The sequence below is a fragment of the Felis catus genome, chromosome B3 (genome assembly GCF_018350175.1).
Source record: "Felis catus isolate Fca126 chromosome B3, F.catus_Fca126_mat1.0, whole genome shotgun sequence".
Classification (NCBI taxonomy): Eukaryota; Metazoa; Chordata; class Mammalia; order Carnivora; family Felidae; genus Felis; species Felis catus.
In genome coordinates this window covers 80,309,344-80,331,244 of record NC_058373.1, presented here as the reverse complement: position 1 = coordinate 80,331,244, position 21,901 = coordinate 80,309,344, and the positions used below count along the sequence as shown (strand labels likewise).

General features: G+C 35.0%; 1 protein-coding gene across 4 annotated transcripts in view; it reads right to left on the bottom strand.

Annotated features, from left to right (window-relative positions):
• G2E3 (G2/M-phase specific E3 ubiquitin protein ligase) overlaps positions 1–21,901 on the bottom strand; it is a 69,091-nt gene continuing 47,190 nt past the window's right edge. For all 4 annotated transcript variants that reach the window (XM_006932797.5, XM_003987528.6, XM_019832887.3 and 1 more), the window contains 7 exons: positions 18,943–19,067; positions 18,705–18,837; positions 15,531–15,838; positions 12,466–12,647; positions 8,600–8,772; positions 3,704–3,894; positions 1–2,578 (listed from right to left, as the gene is read on the bottom strand). In XM_006932797.5, coding sequence (XP_006932859.1) covers positions 2,322–2,578; positions 3,704–3,894; positions 8,600–8,772; positions 12,466–12,647; positions 15,531–15,838; positions 18,705–18,837; positions 18,943–19,067 — 1,369 coding nt within the window. In that variant the 3' untranslated portion in view covers positions 1–2,321. The remainder of the gene's footprint in view (positions 2,579–3,703; positions 3,895–8,599; positions 8,773–12,465; positions 12,648–15,530; positions 15,839–18,704; positions 18,838–18,942; positions 19,068–21,901) is intronic.

Here is a 21,901-nt window from a genome sequence, read left to right as displayed (position 1 = left end):
GCAGATGTGTAATAGGTGACTTTATGGTTTTCTTCAATATTGAGACCAATGGAAAACAAACTTGAAATATATGGCATTTTGACAACTCAAACAGTTAGGAAATACAAATACACATTGATAAGGTTTCATAGCATAATGACTTTAGAAATTCAATGTCAGTAAGAGTTGTGCACTGGCTAGAACAATGAATAGAAAAAAGAAAAAGAACAATCACAATATTAACCATTTGACATAGTAACACTGCAGAAAATAAATATAGGATTCTCTACTATGCCTTGACTATACAGATTAACCTAAATATCAAATTAATGGAACATCCTTAAACCCAGAAGATGCTTTGCAATAAGTATGCTTCACTTTAAAATGTGAATATCCTAAATTATTATTTACATCATACCTTATCCCTAAGTCCCTGTCTACACATAACATAGTGAAATGAGGAACTGAAATACTGTTTCTAGTTATCGCCAACCAAGCATATTGCTTCCATACAAACCCTACCGTACCCTACCCAAAAACTGTGTGAAATTTCATCAGTTTTAATTACCACTTCAGGAGAAATTAAAACTACAAATGACCAGAAAATAGCTTTAATTAGGTTATGTGGTTTATACTGGTTTTTAATTTCATAAAATCTAGGTAGGGTTGAGAAATATCCAATTTATCATCACATTTAGAATAAAAGCTATATGGAAAATTTGAAGTTTATATTAGGTATTCAAACTTTTATTAATCCTTTAATTACTTTTGATAATTTAACAATTCAAGACAAAGACATGCCTTGTGTTAAGTTCTTAAAAACTTCAAGTTAAAATGAAACTGTAATTTGCTGGGTCTGTCAGTAAGTGTAACAAAGGAAATTGTATTATGATTATGTTTTAGTTTTCCTTTGGTATTAAGAGATATGTTGTTTTCCTTTAAAAAGTATCAATAATTAAAGGATGTCTTGGGGAAAATATGGTGATAGTTGATTATCTGCTATGTATATTTAAAAAATGTGATTAAAACCAACCTCTCATAAAGATTTACCTCTTATCCAATTTACCTTGGTGGAAAACCCATTTAATATTTGATAATAGATTAGGGACATAAGACTTTTCCACTTTCTTCTTTTGTAAGAACATACACATGGGGACGTGACCATGGGACTATGTATCTTCAAATTGTTATTATATGATTTTTTTTGTTACTTTTAGGTGTTAATTTTTAGTAACATTAATAAAGTTTAAAAGGCAAGGAAAGGTAAAGAGTTTATAGTAAGATACAATGAAACACTGTAGTTAATTCTGCATGGTGACATCAGAGTGGGTTTTTCATTCTATTTGCATTTCTTTCTTACGTGTTTCTAGGTTGCTTTTATAATAACAATATCTTTCAAGAGCAAAGAAGATAACTGTATAACACAGTGGTACCAGTTTACCTATCATACAACCATCTTGGTAATAAATAACTGTCAAATAGTCAAACCTACCACATGGCGATCCACTGAGATAACTGAGACACCAAAAATGATTCTGGATCAGACATAATGTGATTTAATACGACACAGGGGATACAGAGAGGGGAAAAAAATCCTATGATTAAAGACAAGGCTTTAAAGAAGACACTTTCTTAGGTATTTTCAACTATATTTTATCCACCTCAGAAGTGTTCTTAAGACTATATGGAATGTCCATAGATTTTAGAATATTTGTGCAATTCTGCTTTTCATATAATACTTCCCATTAGGCATAATCTAATTGCAGTGAAGGTCTGTTTTAATATAAATCAGTAATCTAAAAGCATTTTTAATCAATTTAGTGCCATCCTAGAAAAAAAAAAAAAAAACACTTATAACACGTTCCCTGGAATATATGCCTTTGATTTATATAACAGGATTTATCAATTAGCTTTTCTATTTAATGCTTTAAAATAAAATAAGAAATAATTTGAAAATTTTGTAAAACTAGAAAAAACATTGTGGCATCCTGTAACTAATACTAATTTGCAGAAATAGTGAATACAAGTTTTTTCCCCCATATACATATATATATACCATGCTATTATACTTGAAAAAAGTCTGTACAGCTATTTTAAAACTATTTATATTAAAGTTTATGAAGCATGTATTTTAAGAAAATAGAAAAATATCAACTTTGACTGGTATACTTTAACACAAAAAGTTTTTAGCTTAAATGGCCAAAACATTCCTTTATGTTCATATCATAAATTTTATTGGGCCAAGAAGCTGACAAGTTTGTTCAAAAATGATGATGGACAGATTTCTGAAACAAAAAGTATCAATAGCAGCTTTTAAAGAAGCATGTCTTTGTTCAAAACATTTAATGTCCAATGTAGTGAGTACTTTCTTCCTTTTCTAGTCTTAGAGTGTTTTTTATGGCAAAATCCATATTTTCTTGAAATTCTTGATATGTATTGGTGATTGGAAGAGCTAAACAGTTATTACACTTGTTTCCGACAGGAAAATCCATATGAAGACACTCAATTGAAGGAGTGGGTTTAAATCCAGCTGGTGGAATGGAATTGCAACCAGTTGCAAAAATAAGAATGTCTTCCATTGTTACTGCAGATTTACCATCTGAAAAGTTTACCAAAAAAGAAAAATAAATCCATGTTATATATATTGCTATCATCATAGACTCTTTCCCAACTAGACAGTGAATGAATACTTAAAGGCAGAGAATCTAACATCTATCTTAGACAAACTAAGTCACCAGATCAAATGTAATAAGAGGAAAACTGTACATCCAATAAATGTTTATTTGAACCTCAAAGTAGAACTCAGAAAATCATTTAGAACTACTCATTATACATTCGAATGCCTTCTCTAATATAAAATTATCATATAATTAAAGAGGTTCAGTGGGCATGATAATAAAAATAATTTTAAACCATTTCCGGATCATCCCTATTTAAGAAACTAGTTCATCAAATGCAGAGAGGAAAAATAAATGGTGTAAAACAACTAAACAGCCCACCTAAAAAGAATTTTAACTAAAATTTAAATCCTTCCTGCTCAATTTAAATGGAATGATTTTACATAGCTAATGCTCAACGATATTTACCATTTCCATAGCCCTAAGCAATGGATGAAGAATAACTCAATTTAACTTAACACTGCAAAAGATGATATCGATGACTAGTTTTAGGATTACTCTATGCTGTGGCAATCCCCTATTTATTTATTTTTCAAGTTTTTATTTAAATAACAGTTAATTAACATACGGTGTAATATCAGTTTCAGGAGTAGAATTTAGTGATTCACCACTTACATACAGCACCCAATGCTCATCACAGCAAGTGCCCTCCTTAATGCCCATCACTCATTTAAACCATCCCGCTGCCCACCTCCCTTCCAGCAACTCTCAGTTTGTTCTCTATAATTGAGTCTTATGGTTTGCCTCCCTCTCTCTTATTTTTTCTCCTTTCCCTATGTTCATCTGTTTTGTTTCTTAAAATTACACATAAGAATGCCTTTCACCTCAAATTATCAAGAGGACAATATATTGCAAAATTTGACTTTACTCTGTAATCTTTCCTGATCACTTTTAACTCAGTCATATAAACTTGTCTTGAAATACATTCTGTAAATATGGAGTTAGATGAAAAGTCTTATTACCAAAAAGCAAAACTCAAAGAAATAAACTAATATACTATAACAAATTTTCTAAGACAATTAAAAAAAAATAAAACATCCACATACCCTCAACAGCCTGTAAATAACTGTTCCAAAACCCCAAAGACTGTACATTGGATAATGTGCGGACTGTAAAAAGATCACTAAGGATTTCTGCAGAAAGATTCTCAGGTTTATGACAGAAGATGCTATAAAATGCTTCTGGGTAAGTCTGAATTTTCTCCAAAACACCAAGAGTTTTCAGACCCTGCTTAAAACTTAAGAGAAATAAACAATAAGCCAACATTTATACATGTGTTTGGTATTACAATTACAAATTAACATTTCTAGCTAATTTACTACCACATATACTTACATATGAGGAAAAATATATAATATAGATATACATGATATGATACTTTTAAATCAATAACAAACAGGTATACTAATATAAAATTAATATTTTATCTGCTCACATTATTTGAGTTTATAAACTAGTTATAAATTAAGCTAACAACTTTTTAAAAGGAAAAAAGTAGACATGTGAAGTATTTTACACTGCAAAGTTAGTTGGTAGAAGAATGAAGATGCCTGGAGAATGCAAAGAAAAATAGTAGTAATAAATCTTAGCCACATAAAAAAATTAAAATATGTACTGCTAAAAAGAAATTAAGAAGACAAAAAAAAGTGGGAATATGTTTGTTATATACATGACAGAAAACTAATTTCTCTAATATACAAAAAATTGAAGTCATTTTTCTGAAAGAACAATCTAATAGGAAATTAGCTAAATATGAATGGGTAATTAACAAAATACAAGTAAACTTTTAAAAATGCACATTCTTACTAGTAAGGAAGAATGGAGGTTTATTTTTGCCTATCAGACTGACTGAGCCCTACCTGTGGCTCTAGATCCCCTACCCACCTTCTTAGGTACCTGCTACAGATTCATCTCCTTTTCTATTGGCTTTTCCTCCAGAGCACAGAAATGTGCTTATCTTTCCCATCTTTAAATAGAAAAAAAAAAATTCTTTCAATCCCATCTGTTTTCCTTTCTAAGTAGATGGTCAAGTAGGAGACCACCCACTTGAAAGATTAATGTACATTCACTATCTTCATTTGCTTATTTCCTATTCACTTTTATTCCATTCCTGTCTGTATCTGAGGAAAAACTGCCCTAAGTTCATGAATGATCTCCTTCTACAGCATCAGTCTTCTGGTTTCTCTTATTTCTCTGGCCAGATCGTTTCAGGCTCTTACAAAGCTTTGTCTTTCTTTATTTTGCCTTAAATGTTGCTGTTTCTCCCTCATTGATCTGTAACAAGGCCAATTTCTCTTCTCCCTTACCCTCTCCCATGGCTGTATTTAGCAGGTATACACTCACTCATCACTATAAAATCTATTACCTCCAGCCCAGAAATATACCCAACAGGCTAACTGTTACCATATATTCCAAGCAACCAAACAATTATCAAGTCCAAAAGAAAGTTAATTAGCTTACTACCAGAATCTGAACCATAATTGACAGTATATGCCTCCATTATCCCTCAAATTAGGATAGCTAAATCTAAACGTCATCCTTAACTATTTCCTCTTCCATCCCTTATTACCTAGTCCTATGAATTTCCTTTTCTGAAACCCCTTTTAGCTGCTCATTTCTCTGTATACCCCTCTACCACCCTATTACAAACCACTTGCAGAGGAATTGTATCAGGCATGCAAATTCCCAAGTTTGTTTCCATGCTCTAGCTCTAGAGATGTGCCAGAAACAAACCCTAATACTGTCAGTCATCCTGACGTAGACTGAAAAGACGTAGACTTTTTCCTTTGGAAAAAAAGGTCTAAATAAATATAATTAAAGATCTTGAGATCATCCTATCTAGATTACTTGGGCTGTCTAAATACAATGACAAGTGGATTATAAAGTGTCTCTCTATAAGAGACACAGAGAGGAAAAGGCCATGTGATAGAGATTCTAAACTACAAGTATTTTCTACTGTGGAGTGATCTCCAGAATATATTGCCAATTAAAAAAAAAAAAAAGACCAGAAAAAAGAGTGGATGGTATGTTACTATTTATCTAATAAAAGAAATTAGTACACATTCACACAAATATTTATCTGCTATCATTAAAAAAAACCCCAAGTAGAGGTGCCTGGGTGGCTCAGTCAGTTAAGTGCCTGACTTCCCTCAGGTCATATCTCATGACTCATGAGTTTGAGCCTCGCATCGGGCTCTGTGCTGACACCTCAGAGCTTGAAGTCTGCTTCGGATACTCTCTCCCTCTCTCTCCCTCTGCCCCTCCCCCACTCAGTCTCTCTCTGTTTCTCAAAAATAAATAAACATTAAAAAAATTTTTTTAAACCCATAAATAATAGAAAGATAAGCAACGAAAATCACTAAAATGATTACTTCATCAGGGAATGAAAGGTGAATGTGATAAAGATGAAAGCTATACCCCTCTGAATACAACTGGTATCATAGAGCTGAGTTTTTTTTTTTTTTTTTTTTTTTGAGAAAGAGAGGGTGAGAATGGACACAAGTTGGGGAGGGGCAGACAGAGAAAAGTGGGGAAAGAGAGAATTCCAAGCAGGGTTTGTGCTGTCAGTGCAGAGCCCGATGCAGGGCTTGAATTCACAAACTGTGAGATGGTGACCTGAGCCAAAATCAAAAATCGGACACTTAACCGACTAAGCCACCCAGGTGCCTCTGAGTTCTTTCAATATACTTTCATTATAGATTAGACTTTGGAACCATGCAAATATTTGACATTATTTTAAAATAAAACAAAATTTTTAAAAATCACAAAAAATAGAGGTGCCTGGGTGGCTCAATCCATTAAGCATCTGACTCTTGATGTGAGGTCACGATCTCACAGTGGTGAGATCAGCATCACGTTGGGCTCTGCACTGAGCATGGAAAGGAGCCTGCTTGGGATTCTCTCCCCACTTTTCTCTCTCTGCCCCCCCCCCCCAACTTACGTCCATTCTCACCCTCTCTTTCTCAAAGGAAATAAACATTAATAAAAATAATAAGTAGGGGCTCCTGGGTGGCTCAGTAGGTTGAGCGTCTGACTTTGGCTCAGGTCATGATTTCATGGTTTGTGACTTCGAGCCCCACATAGGGCTCTGTGCTGACAGCTCAGAGCTTGGAGCCTACTTTGGATTCTCTGTCTCCTCCTCTCTCTGTCCCTCCCATGCTCATGCTCTGTCTCTTTCTCTCAATAATAAATAAATGCTAAAAAAAAAGAAAGAAAGAAAAAAGAAGAAAAATAAGTAAAAATTATTAAAAATAAAAAATGAAAATAAAATGTATATTCAGTTAGTAGTATAAAAACAGAATATTCCAAATGTTTTTAAAATACAATAATTTACACAGCTCTAGAAAAATGTTAATCTGTTTTCAATACTAATATGGTATTGGTGATAATGTTGGTAATGTTATTTGAGACTGTTATTAATGAAATGTGGAATAAATCAAGTGAGTAATTATTTCATACTTTAATTCTCCTGTGTTGTTGACAATTAAGATTCTCAACATGGAGCAAAGAAAAAGTTAAAAATCTTGTAGTAGTGAATTTGAAGTTATCACTAAAAGCCAATATATTTTTTACCTTAAAAACCTGAAACCAAACCAAAACAGTCCTATATTTCCTAGTTTGGCTCCACTGAAAAGGCCTAAAAACAGTGACTAATCTGGCAAAAATAAGCATTCCTAGCATCCAGATTGTGTTTTTCAAATACTATTCCCCTTTCAAAGAAACAAAGGTTCCTTAGTTCAAAATGCAAAACAGAGCCTGAAAGACCTCATCATACCATACAGCAAGAAAGCTATCATAGATCATTAAGGTTAACATCAGAAGAACTCAAAAAAGAGGCGCCTGGATGGTTTAGTCAGTTGAGTGTCCGACTTCACCTCAGGTCATGATCTCATGGTTTCATGAGTTCAAGCCCCACATCGTGTCACTGCTGTCAGCTCCAAGCCCACTTTAGATCCTCTGTCCCTCTTTCTGCCCCTTTCCCGCTCATGCTTACACTCTCTCTCTCAAAAATAAAGAGACATTAAAGAAAAAAAAAAACTCAAAAGAAACAAAAGATTTACAATGGCAAAATATGGAGACAATTAGAACTTAAGTGTAATGGTTTTGAACGCATCAAATGTATTTAAATCTATGGATTAACAAAGGTAAATGAACAAGACTGGCCACAGGCTGACTAGTAATTATTAGATTTGTGTGGTGATTACACGGTGTCCCAGTATGCTTACTTTCATATGTATTTTATATTATGAGAATAGAAAAAATGTGAGAACCATAAATTTCCAAACTTCTTTTAAGGGTAACTAGAACAAAAAGTTTGAAGACCAGTGTTCTAAGCTAACAAAGAGCAAAGCTCACACCTACCTTGTTAATCAAAGAATGCTTAGTACTTATTACCCAGCAGACAACAGGTGCTCAATAAATAGTTATTAGGTGAATGAGTAGAAATCGAATAGTTGGCTTATATGCTAAGAAATTTAAAATATTTTTTATTTAGAAAAATAATTATAAGTTGAGACAATGATTACTTTTCCTACCCAAGTATGAGACATTTACACAACTCCATATAAAAGGGTTAGAACAGTAACTATCCGTAAGTCATTAGTTTTAAAGCACTATTTAAAATAGCTTAAATTTTGGGGCGCCTGGGTGGCGCAGTTGGTTAAGCGTCCGACTTCAGCCAGGTCACGATCTCGCGGTCCGTGAGTTTGAGCCCCGCGTCAGGCTCTGGGCTGATGGCTCAGAGCCTGGAGCCTGTTTCCGATTCTGTGTCTCCCTCTCTCTCTGCCCCTCCCCCGTTCATGCTCTGTCTCTCTCTGTCCCAAAAATAAATAAAAACGTTGAAAAAAAAATTTAAAATAGCTTAAATTTTTATCAAATATATCTAACATTATAAGACAATCACTTTAAACATGTAATTTGAGAGAATCATATAAACAACTTACCTTTCAAAGGGTGCTTGGACTCTCTTAATTACATGGTAAACTAGTATATCTTTTGCCAACATGTATTTGTCACTTATTGATGTTATAAGTCTTAGACATCCAATAAGCTCGAGATAGTTATAGCATTCATTTACTATCGAGTTTAAGTCAGCCACAGTTGTTGCAGTATTTACCTATAATGAAGAAAATATACCCAGTTTACCCATTTACGTGTGAATGATATTTACATTCAATTGACACTTACTACTTTAAATTTAATTCTAGAGAACACCAGAGTGGAGTGAAAGTATATCAAGAATTATTTTTCTATAATAAATGTATGGCAATCCAGTTTAATAAAGTGTAAATTTCTGCCTTCAAGAAACATAGAGTATAATGCCATTTTAATATAGAAATTTATTTACATCTGAGGCAACAATTGACACAGAACAGTTACATAGCATGAGAGAGGCAAATGAGATAACCTGAGATTTCATGAAAGACAGTATCACCTAAGACTTAAAAGAGGGATAGAATCAAAAGAATAGTTGAGGGAACAACATAAAACAAAGAAATTCTTGACCATTTATATGCCAGACACTTCCATATAGCATAGCTCTTTAACAAAATTACACAGGGAAAGAAAGATTAAATATAGGAAGCAGTCAGGGTGCCTGAGTGGCTCAGTCAGTTAATCGTCTGGCTCTGGATTTTGGCTCAGGTCATGGTCTCATGGTTTGAGATGGAGCCCCGCATCAGGCTCCGCGCTGATGGTACAGGGGCTTGGTATTCTCCTCTCTGCCCCTCCCTCGCTATAAACAAACTTAAAAAAAAAAAAAAAAATAGAAAGCAGTCAATAGTCTACTTGAATAGAAAACTTCCTTTTTATTTCTTCTTTCCAAAAGACTTTTTTCAGAGATTTACATGATTTTCCTCATTCATTTCAGATCTCTGCTGAAATCCCAGAAGTTTTTCCTGACTACCCTCATCAAAATACTACCTTCACACTCAGAGACTAACAGTTGGGTAATATTACCTTATGCCCCCAAACCCAACCTGAGTTTTAGTTAGGCACACAGCCAAACTTTCCTTACAGCTCAATGTGGCTATATGTGATTAAGAGCTGTCTAATGGAATGTGAGTGTCAAACTTCTCTGAACTCTACTTCTATTTCCTCCTTTAAGAACAACCTTCATGTAGATGAAGACAATATCATGATTACACAAGAGATGAGGGAATCCAATTCCCTAGATGACTTGGTGTATCATAACTATACTGCTAAAATAGAAGCCCTCTGAAAGGCCAGAGACCATTTTACACTTTGTGAACCATAGGGTGTCTGTTGCAACTACTCAATTCTGCCACTATAGTGTGAAAGCTGTCACAGACACAAAACAAATGGGAAATGGGTAGGGTTGTGTTCCAATAAAACTTTTATTTATAACACAAGAGGCAGCAGGCCAGACTTGGCCTACAGCCATAATTTGTCAGACTCTACACTAAAATCTAGATAACAAGTTTTGGAGATATGAGTATCTGTTGGGGTCTCTGTTAGGGAAGCTAAGACTAAGCTCCAACTTATTATACCCCAAACATTATCTCCTCTCTTACTCTGTTTTACTTATTTTTTTAAATGTTTGTTTATTTTTGAGACAGACAGAGAGAGAGAGAGAGAGAGAGAGAGAGAGAGAAACAGAATATGAGTGGGAGAGGGGCAGAGAGAGGAAGAGACACAGAATCTGAAGCAGGTTCCTGGCTCTGAGCTGTCAGCACAGAGCCCAATGTGGGGCTTGAACTCACAAACTGTGAGATCGTGACCTGAGCCGAAGTCAGACACTTAACTGACCGAGACACCCAGGTGCCCCCGTTTTACTTATTTTTATAATACATTTTACTACATGACAGTATATTATATATTTATTTATCTTCTGTCCTCCCTCTAAAATGTAAATTTCAAGGAAGCAGGGACTTTGGTTCACTACCCTATCTTCAGTGATGAACCAGTATAGGGTACCTAGTTACTTGTTAACTAAATGAATGAACAAACATGGATAGGAGCACAGAAATAGGAGTAGATAAAGCCATGAGGAGGGCTGGAAGTCTTAAATGCCCTAATGAAGAGCCTAACTTTGTTCAATAGGTATTGAGAAGTCACTGAAGATTCCTGAGGAAGAAAGCAATGTGGTCATAACTACTTTTCAAAGAATCATCCTGAATAAGAATATTAGAATAATATCCTAATTATTTAAGCCTAGACATAATTTGAGTTTGGTACAGTAAGTGCATTTGAAATAAGAAGGAAGGGCTGAAGATAAGCCACTTTTAGAGACAGATGACTTGACACACACTGATAAATAGAATACGGAGGAATGAAAATGACCCATTCTCCAGAAAGGCATGGAAATAAGAAATCTCTTGAAAACAAAAATCAGGCAAAAAACCCCACAAATTCTGGGGAAAAAATAGTTCTGTCTTAAATATATTTGGCTTAGTGTGTCAGCAAGATTCAGATCCTATTTGATATAAAAGTCTAGGGGCTCAACAACATAAGTCTGGGAATCATTTAGAAGGTTATGGGCGAGGAGAAGGTTTCCAAATAGTACAGAGTGAGGACTGTTAAGACAAACCTAAAAACTACCCCAAGTTTCAGGAGTAGGAAGAAGTAAATATTAAAAAAAAAAAAAAAAAAAAAAAAAAAAAACCCACAAAAACAAAAAAACAAAAAACTGTAGAGATGAATTCCAAGACAGTCGTGATTACAAAAGGAGATGAGGAAAGAAAGGCCTTTGCATATAGTGATTTAGATCCCTGGAGATCAGCTACAAACTAGGGAACTTGGGATAATGGTGGTGGGAACAGAAACCTGACTATAAGAAGAAATGAATATGAAAGAGGAAGCTGAAACAATGAAGTTATAATAAAGTACATGTTTTAGTAAAGAGGAGAAAAGGAAAAATAAGTTGAAGAGTTAAAGGGTTAATTTAAACTACCATTTTAGGATGAAGTGTTTTGGGCCAAATAAAAAAGACAGACTTCCATCTTTCTTACTTTGTAGTTTTAAAACTAAGGCTTAACAAGATTAACTGATATGCCCAAGGTTACACAGTTTATAGCACTTATTTTAAATTAAAATCTGACTTCTGAGCATGTGCTTTTAAACATTAAACTATACTACCTATCAATTGAGACAACAGAGTAGGCTTAAGCAGGAAGGAGGTTAAAGGAAAAAAAGTTGAATGGATTTCAGTGTCTCCATTAGTTTCCAAATCAGTAACACATATGTAGACAGGGATACTTATAGGGCATTATGATAGTTAAATTTTGTTTTTTAGGTCATATGTAGTACAGGGCTCAAAAAATCGTAACTATTTTTAGATGGAAACACTGAGTCTCCCCGCTGTTTCCATAAAGAAGAAATTCAGCCTTGTCCTTCTCTCCACCTAGCACTCTTATCTCCCTGTAGGAGTTAGAGTAAGTTTTTTGACTGATAAGCCAAGTCCTTGCTCTCTTCATATCCATGTGCCTGTAGGAAAGTACACTTTCATCTGCTCTCTAGCAGGCAATAAGGAGCCTGCCTTATGTTGTTTCTAGCAGGGTAGATAAATCCATCTAATTCTGAGAAGTGTTAACAAGCCATTTTGACCAAAGACCAAAGTCACATTATCCAATTGGTTGTATCAACATTAAGCCTGGCCCTTTGATCTCTAGTTGTCTGACCTTACTTAACATCTATCTCTTAACTGGTTGTGAACTCTGCTGGTAAACAGAACTGATGATACACCTTAACTACCACAAAAAGAGAAGCATTATTCTATCATAGGTCCATCATTTATATTCAAATATAACTAGAATATAGTCTTTATTTTAATAACAAGTACATTTCTTACCCTGATTATCATTTGCGCCACATCAAAGTCTGAAACATCGTCTAAAATTGGTTGGGTATTTTCTGGTCCATAAACAAGGCAGTTAAACAAGGTTTTAGAAAAGAAACCAGGTGAAGGACCACCATGAACCAAGGAAATGGCAAGGATTTTGCCAGCTTCATAGTAAAGATTCTCTTTCAGAGCTGTAAATACAGATAAAAATACATCAAATATAATTATATTATTATTATAAGATAACCATCATATGTGATGAATACATATACAGTAAAATTAAATACCTAAAAACTTAAATAAATGTAAAATAACTTAATTCACAGAAATTAGAATCATGTATAAAATATAGATCTCACCTAAATATATTTTTCTGAATAAAAAATGACCCATAATAGAAAAATGTAAATACAGAAAATCTTTTAATACAAAAATCACCTATAATCCTATCACCAGAATAACCAGTGTGCACATTTTGATGTAAATTTCTCATATGTATATTACTATATACACAAATAGTTTGACTTCTGCATTTTTTCACTTATTATATTGTAAACTTTTTCTATGTTATTCAAAATTATTCAAATTTACAGTTAATAAATGTATTAAGACTAATTTACAAATGTGCTACAATGTAAACCATCTTATAATGGCTATGTTAGCTAAGTTACATTTTCAATTATATGAGACACAATATTAACACCTATTTCCATATTCTTGTTTATATATCTTTGGTTACTTGATTACTATAAATTCCCACATATGCTAGTAGTTCAAAAGATGTAAACATTTTTAAGGTTGTTGATACATAGCGCTAAATTATCTTCCAAATGGCACAAATTTACTCCCAACAGTATATGCTATCTTACCATGTAATCACAGATTTCAATATTTTTAAAATTATCATTTAAAATGTTTTAGCTAAGTGAAGTAAGTCAGAAAAAGACCAATATCCCATGATTTCACTCATATGTGGAATTTAAGAAACAAAACAAACCAGCGAAGGGAAAAATATGAGAGAGAGAGAGAGAGATACACACACAAATCAAGAAACAGACTCTTAAGAATAGAGAACAAACAGATGATTACCAGAGGGGACAGAGGTGGGGGGATGTGTTAAATAGGTAATGGGGACTAAGGAGTGCACTTGTCATGATGAGCAGAGGGTGATATATGAAGTGTCAAGTTACTATATTGTACACCTGAAAGTAATGTAACACTGTATGTTAACTACCTTAAATTAAAATAAAAACTTAAAAATAAATAAAATGTTTTAGGTACTTTGATAAATCAAAAAGATATCATGTAAATTTTCCTTAAAATTGTTCTGAGCAAATTATTAATAAGTAACATTATCAATACATGAACTAAATGAAATCTCCTCAACAATAACTTTATATGCAATGTATTAGCAGTCACATTTTACAGTTGAACACCCTGAGTTCCAGAGAGGGCTACATAATTAACCTAAGGATGTAAAACTACTGAAGCAGATGTGTACGAAACTGAATTCAGATTTTGTGAATTCATGCACTCATTCACTGCACCAAAACTATCGTGAATTAACACTGCTGATTATTTGGAGTGTGTTGTTGTTGTTGTTGTTGTTTGTTTTTTAAAAGGAGTTTAGAATTAAACTCAGTGTAGTGCATATAATACAAATAAATCTTGATAGTTCTCAATTATTTTAATGATTCAGGCAAAAGTGAGGAAGTAAGTTCTATGACATACATAGAAGGAAATTCAAATGGAATAAAATGAGACTTCTTTCAAATTTCCTATTACAGCAAAAGTGGTATAAAAGCTCCTAAAGAGTGCTAGAATTAACCATGCTTTTTTTTTAATTAAAAAAGGTTTTTTAACCATCTTCTGAGATGCATGTTTTAATTCCTTACCAGAGAAGTATCATATACATAATTTCACACAAAAAATTCTTGAAAGCAAAAGTACATTAAAAAATCCATGGGGCGCCTGGGTGGCGCAGTCGGTTAAGCGTCCGACTTCAGCCAGGTCACGATCTCGCGGTCCGGGAGTTCGAGCCCCGCGTCAGGCTCTGGGCTGATGGCTCAGAGCCTGGAGCCTGTTTCCGATTCTGTGTCTCCCTCTCTCTCTGCCCCTCCCCCGTTCATGCTCTGTCTCTCTCTGTCCCAAAAATAAATAAACGTTGAAAAAAAAAATTAAAAAAAAAAAAATCCATTACAGAGGCGCCTGGGTGGCTCAGTCGGTTAAGCGTCCGACTTCGGCTCAGGTCATGATCTCACGGTTCGTGAGTTTAAGCCCCGCATCGAGCTCTGTGCTGACAGCTCAGAGCCTGGAGCCTGCTTCAGATTCTGTGTCTCCCTCTCTCTCTGTTCCTCCCCTGCTCTGTCTCTGTCTCTCTCAAAAATAAAGATTAAAAAAATTTAAAAAAAAATCCATTACATATGGACCAGAATAGTATCTGATAAAAATCCTAGGTTGTAAAGAAACATCCTACCAGCAAACTCCAAATATGTGAACAAGAAGGGCTCAAATAATCATCCATTCCATTTGGCTACATTATTCAAATGAAATTACAATGAATATAAAGTACATTTTTTTTTTTTAATTTTTTTTCAACGTTTATTTATTTTTGGGACAGAGAGAGACAGAGCATGAACGGGGGAGGGGCAGAGAGAGAGGGAGACACAGAATCGGAAACAGGCTCCGAGCCATCAGCCCAGAGCCTGACGCGGGGCTCGAACTCACGGACCGCGAGATCGTGACCTGGCTGAAGTCGGACGCTTAACCGACTGTGCCACCCAGGCGCCCCATATAAAGTACATTTTTAAGAAGCTACAGTTAATTATGAATTCACTCCAAGGAGGATATTTGTTATAAAGAAATTAAGCATATTCTTAAATAAAAAACGTTTCACTATAAAATTTACTTGTAAAAGTATCACTCCCCCTTCTCTTTTCTGTGATTCAATCGGTATTTTATTAACAAAGTGAACTATACATTTCGACCACAGGACAGAATAGTAATTCTAACCAACTATCTCCTTCTTTATACATGGTATCTTCAGTAGGTACAATAATAAATAAAACAATTACCTTGAGAATTTAGAGACAAGTTCTTAGACAAGGACCCTTCAAATATTGGTGAATTCTCAAGATGCTGCATTAAGAGACTTAGGAATTCTTGCTTTGATCCAGGATGTTCTCTTCCAAAATTATCATTTTCATTAACATATGCTACTTCAATTGTGTATGAAGGATTAAAGTTTTGATTTCTGAATCCATCTAAGGCACTATTCCAGATATTGGCTTTATTAATCCATAATCTTTTAGCTTTTTTTTTAATTTGAAATCCTAATTCCATTATTATTGTTGATATATCTCTTCTAAATTTGCTGCCTTGCCTATAAAACATGAATTTAAACATAAAAGTTAAGTACTCTAAAGTACTTCATGTGACACAGCAGTTATATAGCCAATAAAAAAATAGAAAACTACATTAAAAGGAAGTTCTTCACCAACTCCCACCCAAAAGCACACAACAGGTCCCCTATTATTTGATTTGATTCTAAATTCTTGACTTCTTCCCAATTTCCTACCAAATTAAAATGTAATGTCATAAATGATTTATGAGAATGTTGATAGATCTTTATATCAAATTTGATCATTTTAGTAGATTCAGATATAAGAGTCAGAAGCTCAGAGTCTCACCATCTTGGCCAATGGCTATAATAAACAGTTGCTTAAGTGTATTTCAAGTTCACGAGATCCTTTAAAAATAGAACAAATATAATCTTTGCTTACTCTATGAGAAAACCACAGTTGTAAGAGATTACACAATGTATTTTTAATCATAGAGTTAGTTAACAGCAGAGCTAATATTATAAACACAATTCACAACCCTTTAAATCGTACTTTTTAGTATAGACCAGTAATTCTCAGAGTGTAGTTCCAAACCAACGGCAGCAACATCATCTGGAAACTTATTAGAAATGCAAATTCTTTTTGTTTTGCTTTCAAGATTTTAAGTTATCTTGACACCCAATGTGGGGCTCAAACCCACAACCCTGAAATCAAAAGTTGCATACTCCACTGACTGAGCCAGCCAGGTGCCCCAGAGATGCAAATTCTTGAGCCACACAACAGGTAAACAAAACCAGAACCTCTGAGCGTGAGGCCTAGCAATCTGTGTCTTGATAAGACCTCCAGGCAATCGTATGGACTGACTCAATTGTCCCCGCCTCAATTTCTCCATCTGTACGTGGAATTAATGTACTCAAAATAATTCTGTTTGGAGCAATGTCCATGGATCATCTTTCTACATCAAGTATAATTTTTTCTCATCCTAAAACATTATAATGCGCCAATGTGGGTCAGCCTTTGCTTTTTTTCTTCACACAACCCTCTCACTATTCATTAACCCAAGTTGCAGGAAAACCAGTCTTTTGGAAATTAAGACTATCCTTCAGAAGTATGCCTTCATGTAGCAGGTTGATTTCTTGCTCCTGCCTGGAATGGAAATGCCAATGCTATTCTTTTAGAATATGATGTTAAAGCATGGAACAAGGAATCAAACTTCCCTGGTATAACATCTTTGGAAACCTACATATTAAAATTTTTAAAACTAAGGTGAACATCTTTTTTGATACCAAAAGTAATATAAAAACATTTTTAACAGATTTTCAGTTAACACAAGTGGTATCTTACAACAGCAATTCTTTACTTTTTGAAATAACTTCATATTCAAACACTTTTGGAATACTTCATATTCCATTTCTATCCATAAATCTAGTTATCAAATATTTTCACAGAAATTCTTTACTTTCTCAGTTTAAACTTGATACTATTGTTAACAAAAAATATTTCAACATGTTTAGCTACTATAATGTTACTTGTCTGTTTTTTTTCATAAGCTCCTTTGTAACGTTATATATACTTAAAAATCTTAACGGCTGAATAAATACCTGACACAGAATAAGGTTGTAATTCTAGTCTTATTTAAATGTTTATGAATGATTTTAAAGTTACTTATTTTGCTTTTATGAAAATATTTAAGCATCGCTGAGCGCGGTGGTGCGCGCCTGTAGTCCCAGCCATTAGGGAGGCTGAGCCAGGAGGATAGCTTGAGCACAGGAGTTCTGGGCTGCAGTGCGTTATGCCAATCGGGTGTCTGCGCTAAGTTCGGCATCAATATGGTGACCTCCTGGGAGCCGGGGACCACCAGGTTGCCTAAAGGAAGGGGTGAACCGGACCAGGTAGGAAAATATTTAGGCATTAATACAATACAATAATACTTGTAAGTATGTCTTAAACTTTCTAAAGAGGTGACATTTAGACCTCTGACACTGACAGCAAATATATTAAGCAAATGATTATAAAGTAAAAAAATAGTATCTATATTAAATGATTCCTTTTAATAAAGTAACACAGTATACTTGATATTTTAAACTACCTTTAAAATGATCTATAATATGTATTTTACATCATGATTTAGTACACAATAAATTTCATACACATTCTTTCTATGTGCAGTGCAATCTGATATTTTACATTCTATTTTAGCCTGTTTTTCTTTTTTTCATGTCGGTTACACTGACTTCATGATGATATGTTGGTCCTATAGTTTAAAAAACACTCTTCCAGGGGCACCTGGGTAGCTTAGTTGGTTAAGCTCTTGATTTTGGCTGAGGTCATGATCTCACATTTTGTGAGTTCAAGCCCCACATCAGGCTGTGCACTGACAGCCTGGAGCCTGCTTAGGATTCTCTCTCTCCCTTGCTCTCTGCCACTCCCCTGCTCTCTCTCTCAAAATAAATAAACATTACAACAAAAATAAAAACAAAACAAAAAACGCCTTTCAGGGATGCTTGGTGGCTAAGCTGGTCAAGTGTCCGACTGTGGTTCAGGTCATGATCTCTCTCTGCTGTCAGCACGGAGCCCGTTTTGGATACTTTGTCCCCCTTCCTCTCTGCCCCTCACCTGCTCACAGTCTCTCACTCAAAAATAAACATTAAAAAAAAAAGGAAAGGAAAAGAAAAAAAACACACTCTTCCAGAATACTAAGATCAGCTAATATTCTAAGTGTATAAAGCTACTTCCTATTGTAATTTTTTTCAAAATAGAGTTTTATAGGGATTGCCTGGCTGGCTCAGTTGTTACTGCAAGTGACTCTTGATCTTGGGGTCATGAGTTCAAGCTGCACATTGGGTATAGAGCTTACTTTAAAAAAAAAAAAAAAGTTTATATTTTTCTCCAATTCAAAATACATACCTCAGAAGATCTTTATGCTGGGCTCCAGGTGACTGTCTGGGTAATTTAGGTGATGATTCTTCCAACAAACAATCAGTTATTCCCACATTATTAGTGTTGGGTAATGTATGCTTTTTGGCTTTTTGGAAATCCTCTGCAGATTTAAAACCCTATGTTAGCATTATAGAAATATAGGAAGAAACTTTTCAATAATATACATTTGAAAAAAAATTCTTTATTCAAAATTGCAAAATATTACCTGAATTGTAGAGAATACCTCTACATTCCAAACACTCCCAATTTTGTTCCCATGATCGTAATGAGGAACAAGCTAAATGTGTTCCGCTAGAACCACAACACTGACAGCGCTTTATTTCCCATTTGCTGAGGATGTAAAGAGAAACAGATGTTTACATTTTGGTATTAACTTGGTCTAATTCCAACCACTAGCACTACCATAGGTCAGCACATATAACCACATATAACCAGCTCTTCTACAAAAGGAGGAAAAATAGATTATCTGCTTTGATACTATATTACTTTTTCTTCAAGTATTTTTTTCCTATTTCATTTATTATGTTTATAACCTCCTCCTCTAAATATTCGCTAATTTAAAAGACCTAAACTAAATATCAACATGTACATGCACATACACAAAAATATAAACACTAGAAAGAATATGATTAAGAAAGAAAAAATTTCTTTTATATTTGGAAATTACTACAGCCAAAGGGAGATTGCTATGTGAATGTGTCCAACATGGAAGAAGCATTCATTAAATATATTATTTACCTAAAATATCTTTCCAATTCAATGTGAGGAATTACTTCCTACAAAAGATTGTTCAGACACCGATATTGGGCAGCTCAACAGGATCCAGATGTTACTATCTTGCCCATATTCATATTCTCTTATTTGTTCCCCTCCACCCCCACCCCCACCCCCACGTTTCCCACTAGGCTGTGTGGTATGTGTGTTTTCTGTATAGGTGTGGGTATGGGTTGTGGTGTGGTGCCTACTTTTCGTTTGATTATGAGTAGACCCTCAATGAATCAAAATGGATATACATTCCCTGAGTGCATGGATGTGTAGGTGATGAGAGAGGCAATTGGAAACCCTCCCGTCCAGTAGGTATAGGTGAATCTCTCTCTGTGTGGATATGGGATATGGGTCTACAGCTGTGTGTCTCCCCAGCTTCCCCCGATAGTTCTGCCAAATGATGATGAAGGGAAAGAAGAGCACAGCGCTTAATATACACTAGGACCAGTTCTCACTCTTATACGAAAAGTTTAATCCTTGTAATTTTATTTTTTTTTTCAACATTTATTTTATTTTTGGGACAGAGAGAGACAGAGCATGAACAGGGGAGGGGCAGAGAGAGAGGGAGACACAGAATCGGAAACAGGCTCCAGGCTCTGAGCCATCAGCCCAGAGCCTGACGCGGGGCTCGAACTCACGGACGGTGAGATCGTGACCTGACTGAAGTCGGACGCTTAACCGACTGCGCCACCCAGGTGCCCCAATCCTTGTAATTTTAATTTTTTTTTTTTTTTTTCAACGTTTTATTTGTTTTTGGGACAGAGAGAGACAGAGCATGAACGGGGGAGGGGCAGAAAGAGAGGGAGACACAGAATCGGAAACAGGCTCCAGGCTCTGAGCCATCAGCCCAGAGCCCGACGCGGGGCTCGAACCCACCGACCGCGAGATCGTGACCTGGCTGAAGTCGGACGCTTAGCCGACTGCGCCACCCAGGCGCCCCCAATCCTTGTAATTTTAAAATGTAGGGAAAACCACTGTTACCCTTCATTTTAAAAGGAAACCATAGCATAGACGGGTAAGTAACTTCCCAATTAAATTTACACTGCTAGTAAGTCTCAGTGAGGCTTCCAACCTAGTCTACCCGGCTTCATTCAGGCCCATGCTCCTAACCACTACACCATGGTGCCTTTCAGCAAAACTGCTTTTCTATCACTAGGACGAGGGAGTGAGATTACCAGAAAAAGCATTCAAATGGCAGGTATTGTGCCCCAGGAGAAATGAGAAGGGATAGCAATTTTGAATAACTGCTAGAAAGAAAAGGGAGCTTGGTAACTACTGACTGGGTGAATAAATTTAGAAAATATCAGCATTAATGAACGTATTTGCTTCTTAGAAATCTAAAGTGCTTGGGCGTCTGGGTGGCTTGACTGGTTAAGCGTCTGACTCTTGATTTCAGCTCACGTCATGACCTCACGGTTCATGGGTTTGAGCTTTACATCAGGCTCTGCACTAACAGTGTGGGCCTACTTGGGATTCCACTCGTGCTTGCCCCCGAACCTGCCCTCCAAAAATAAATAAATAAGCTTAAAAAAAAAAAAAGAAATCTAAAATACCTTATTGTTTACAAAGCACATCTATATACATCATCTTATCTGTGTGTCAGCACAACTCTTTAGAGGGGGTATTATTGGTGTTTACAAATGAATAATCAGGATCACCAGTCACATAAGAATATACAACACTTGCCACCTTTGATAAGATCTCTGCCCTTAAAGAATTTTTAGTCTAATGAAAAAAACAAACTTGAATAATGTCAATCATATTGTAACATGCACACAAAAGAAAAAAACCCAGCCCAGAATGGGAAATCAGGAGTGGTAAGAGCTGCTTAGGGAAATTTTTCAAAGCTGGCAAGACATCAGCTGAGTCTTTGCAAATAAGAGGTATCTTACCCAGCCAAATCACTTTCCATGAGAAACAAGGCTCCCAATATTCTGCTTTGCACTTTAAGTTTCAGCTTGCCATGTTAAGTAAGATTGCATAACAGGGATTAAAAATTTATTGAAATATCCTCCATAAATTTCAACAAAACTAGATTGGTTACTGTTTATTCTACACCTTAAAAAATGAAGATACTCTTGATTTCTAGTATCCAACACAGTATAGTGTACACAGAGGGCACATAATGATTATTGATTCAGATTAGAGCCAATATCCACTGACCATACTTAAGAATAATCAATAAATTTCAAATGCCAAACCCTTTTTAAAGTGACCCAAAAGAATACTGCTAGATTATTTTAGTTAAATTAAGCTATGGAATAGTGCCATCCAAAAGAAACACAATGCGAGTCATTTAATTTAAACTTTCCTAGTACATGATTGAAAAAGGTAAAAGAAACAGATGAAACGAATTTCAACATTTCCAAAATATGATTTTGCTTGACATGTAATCAATA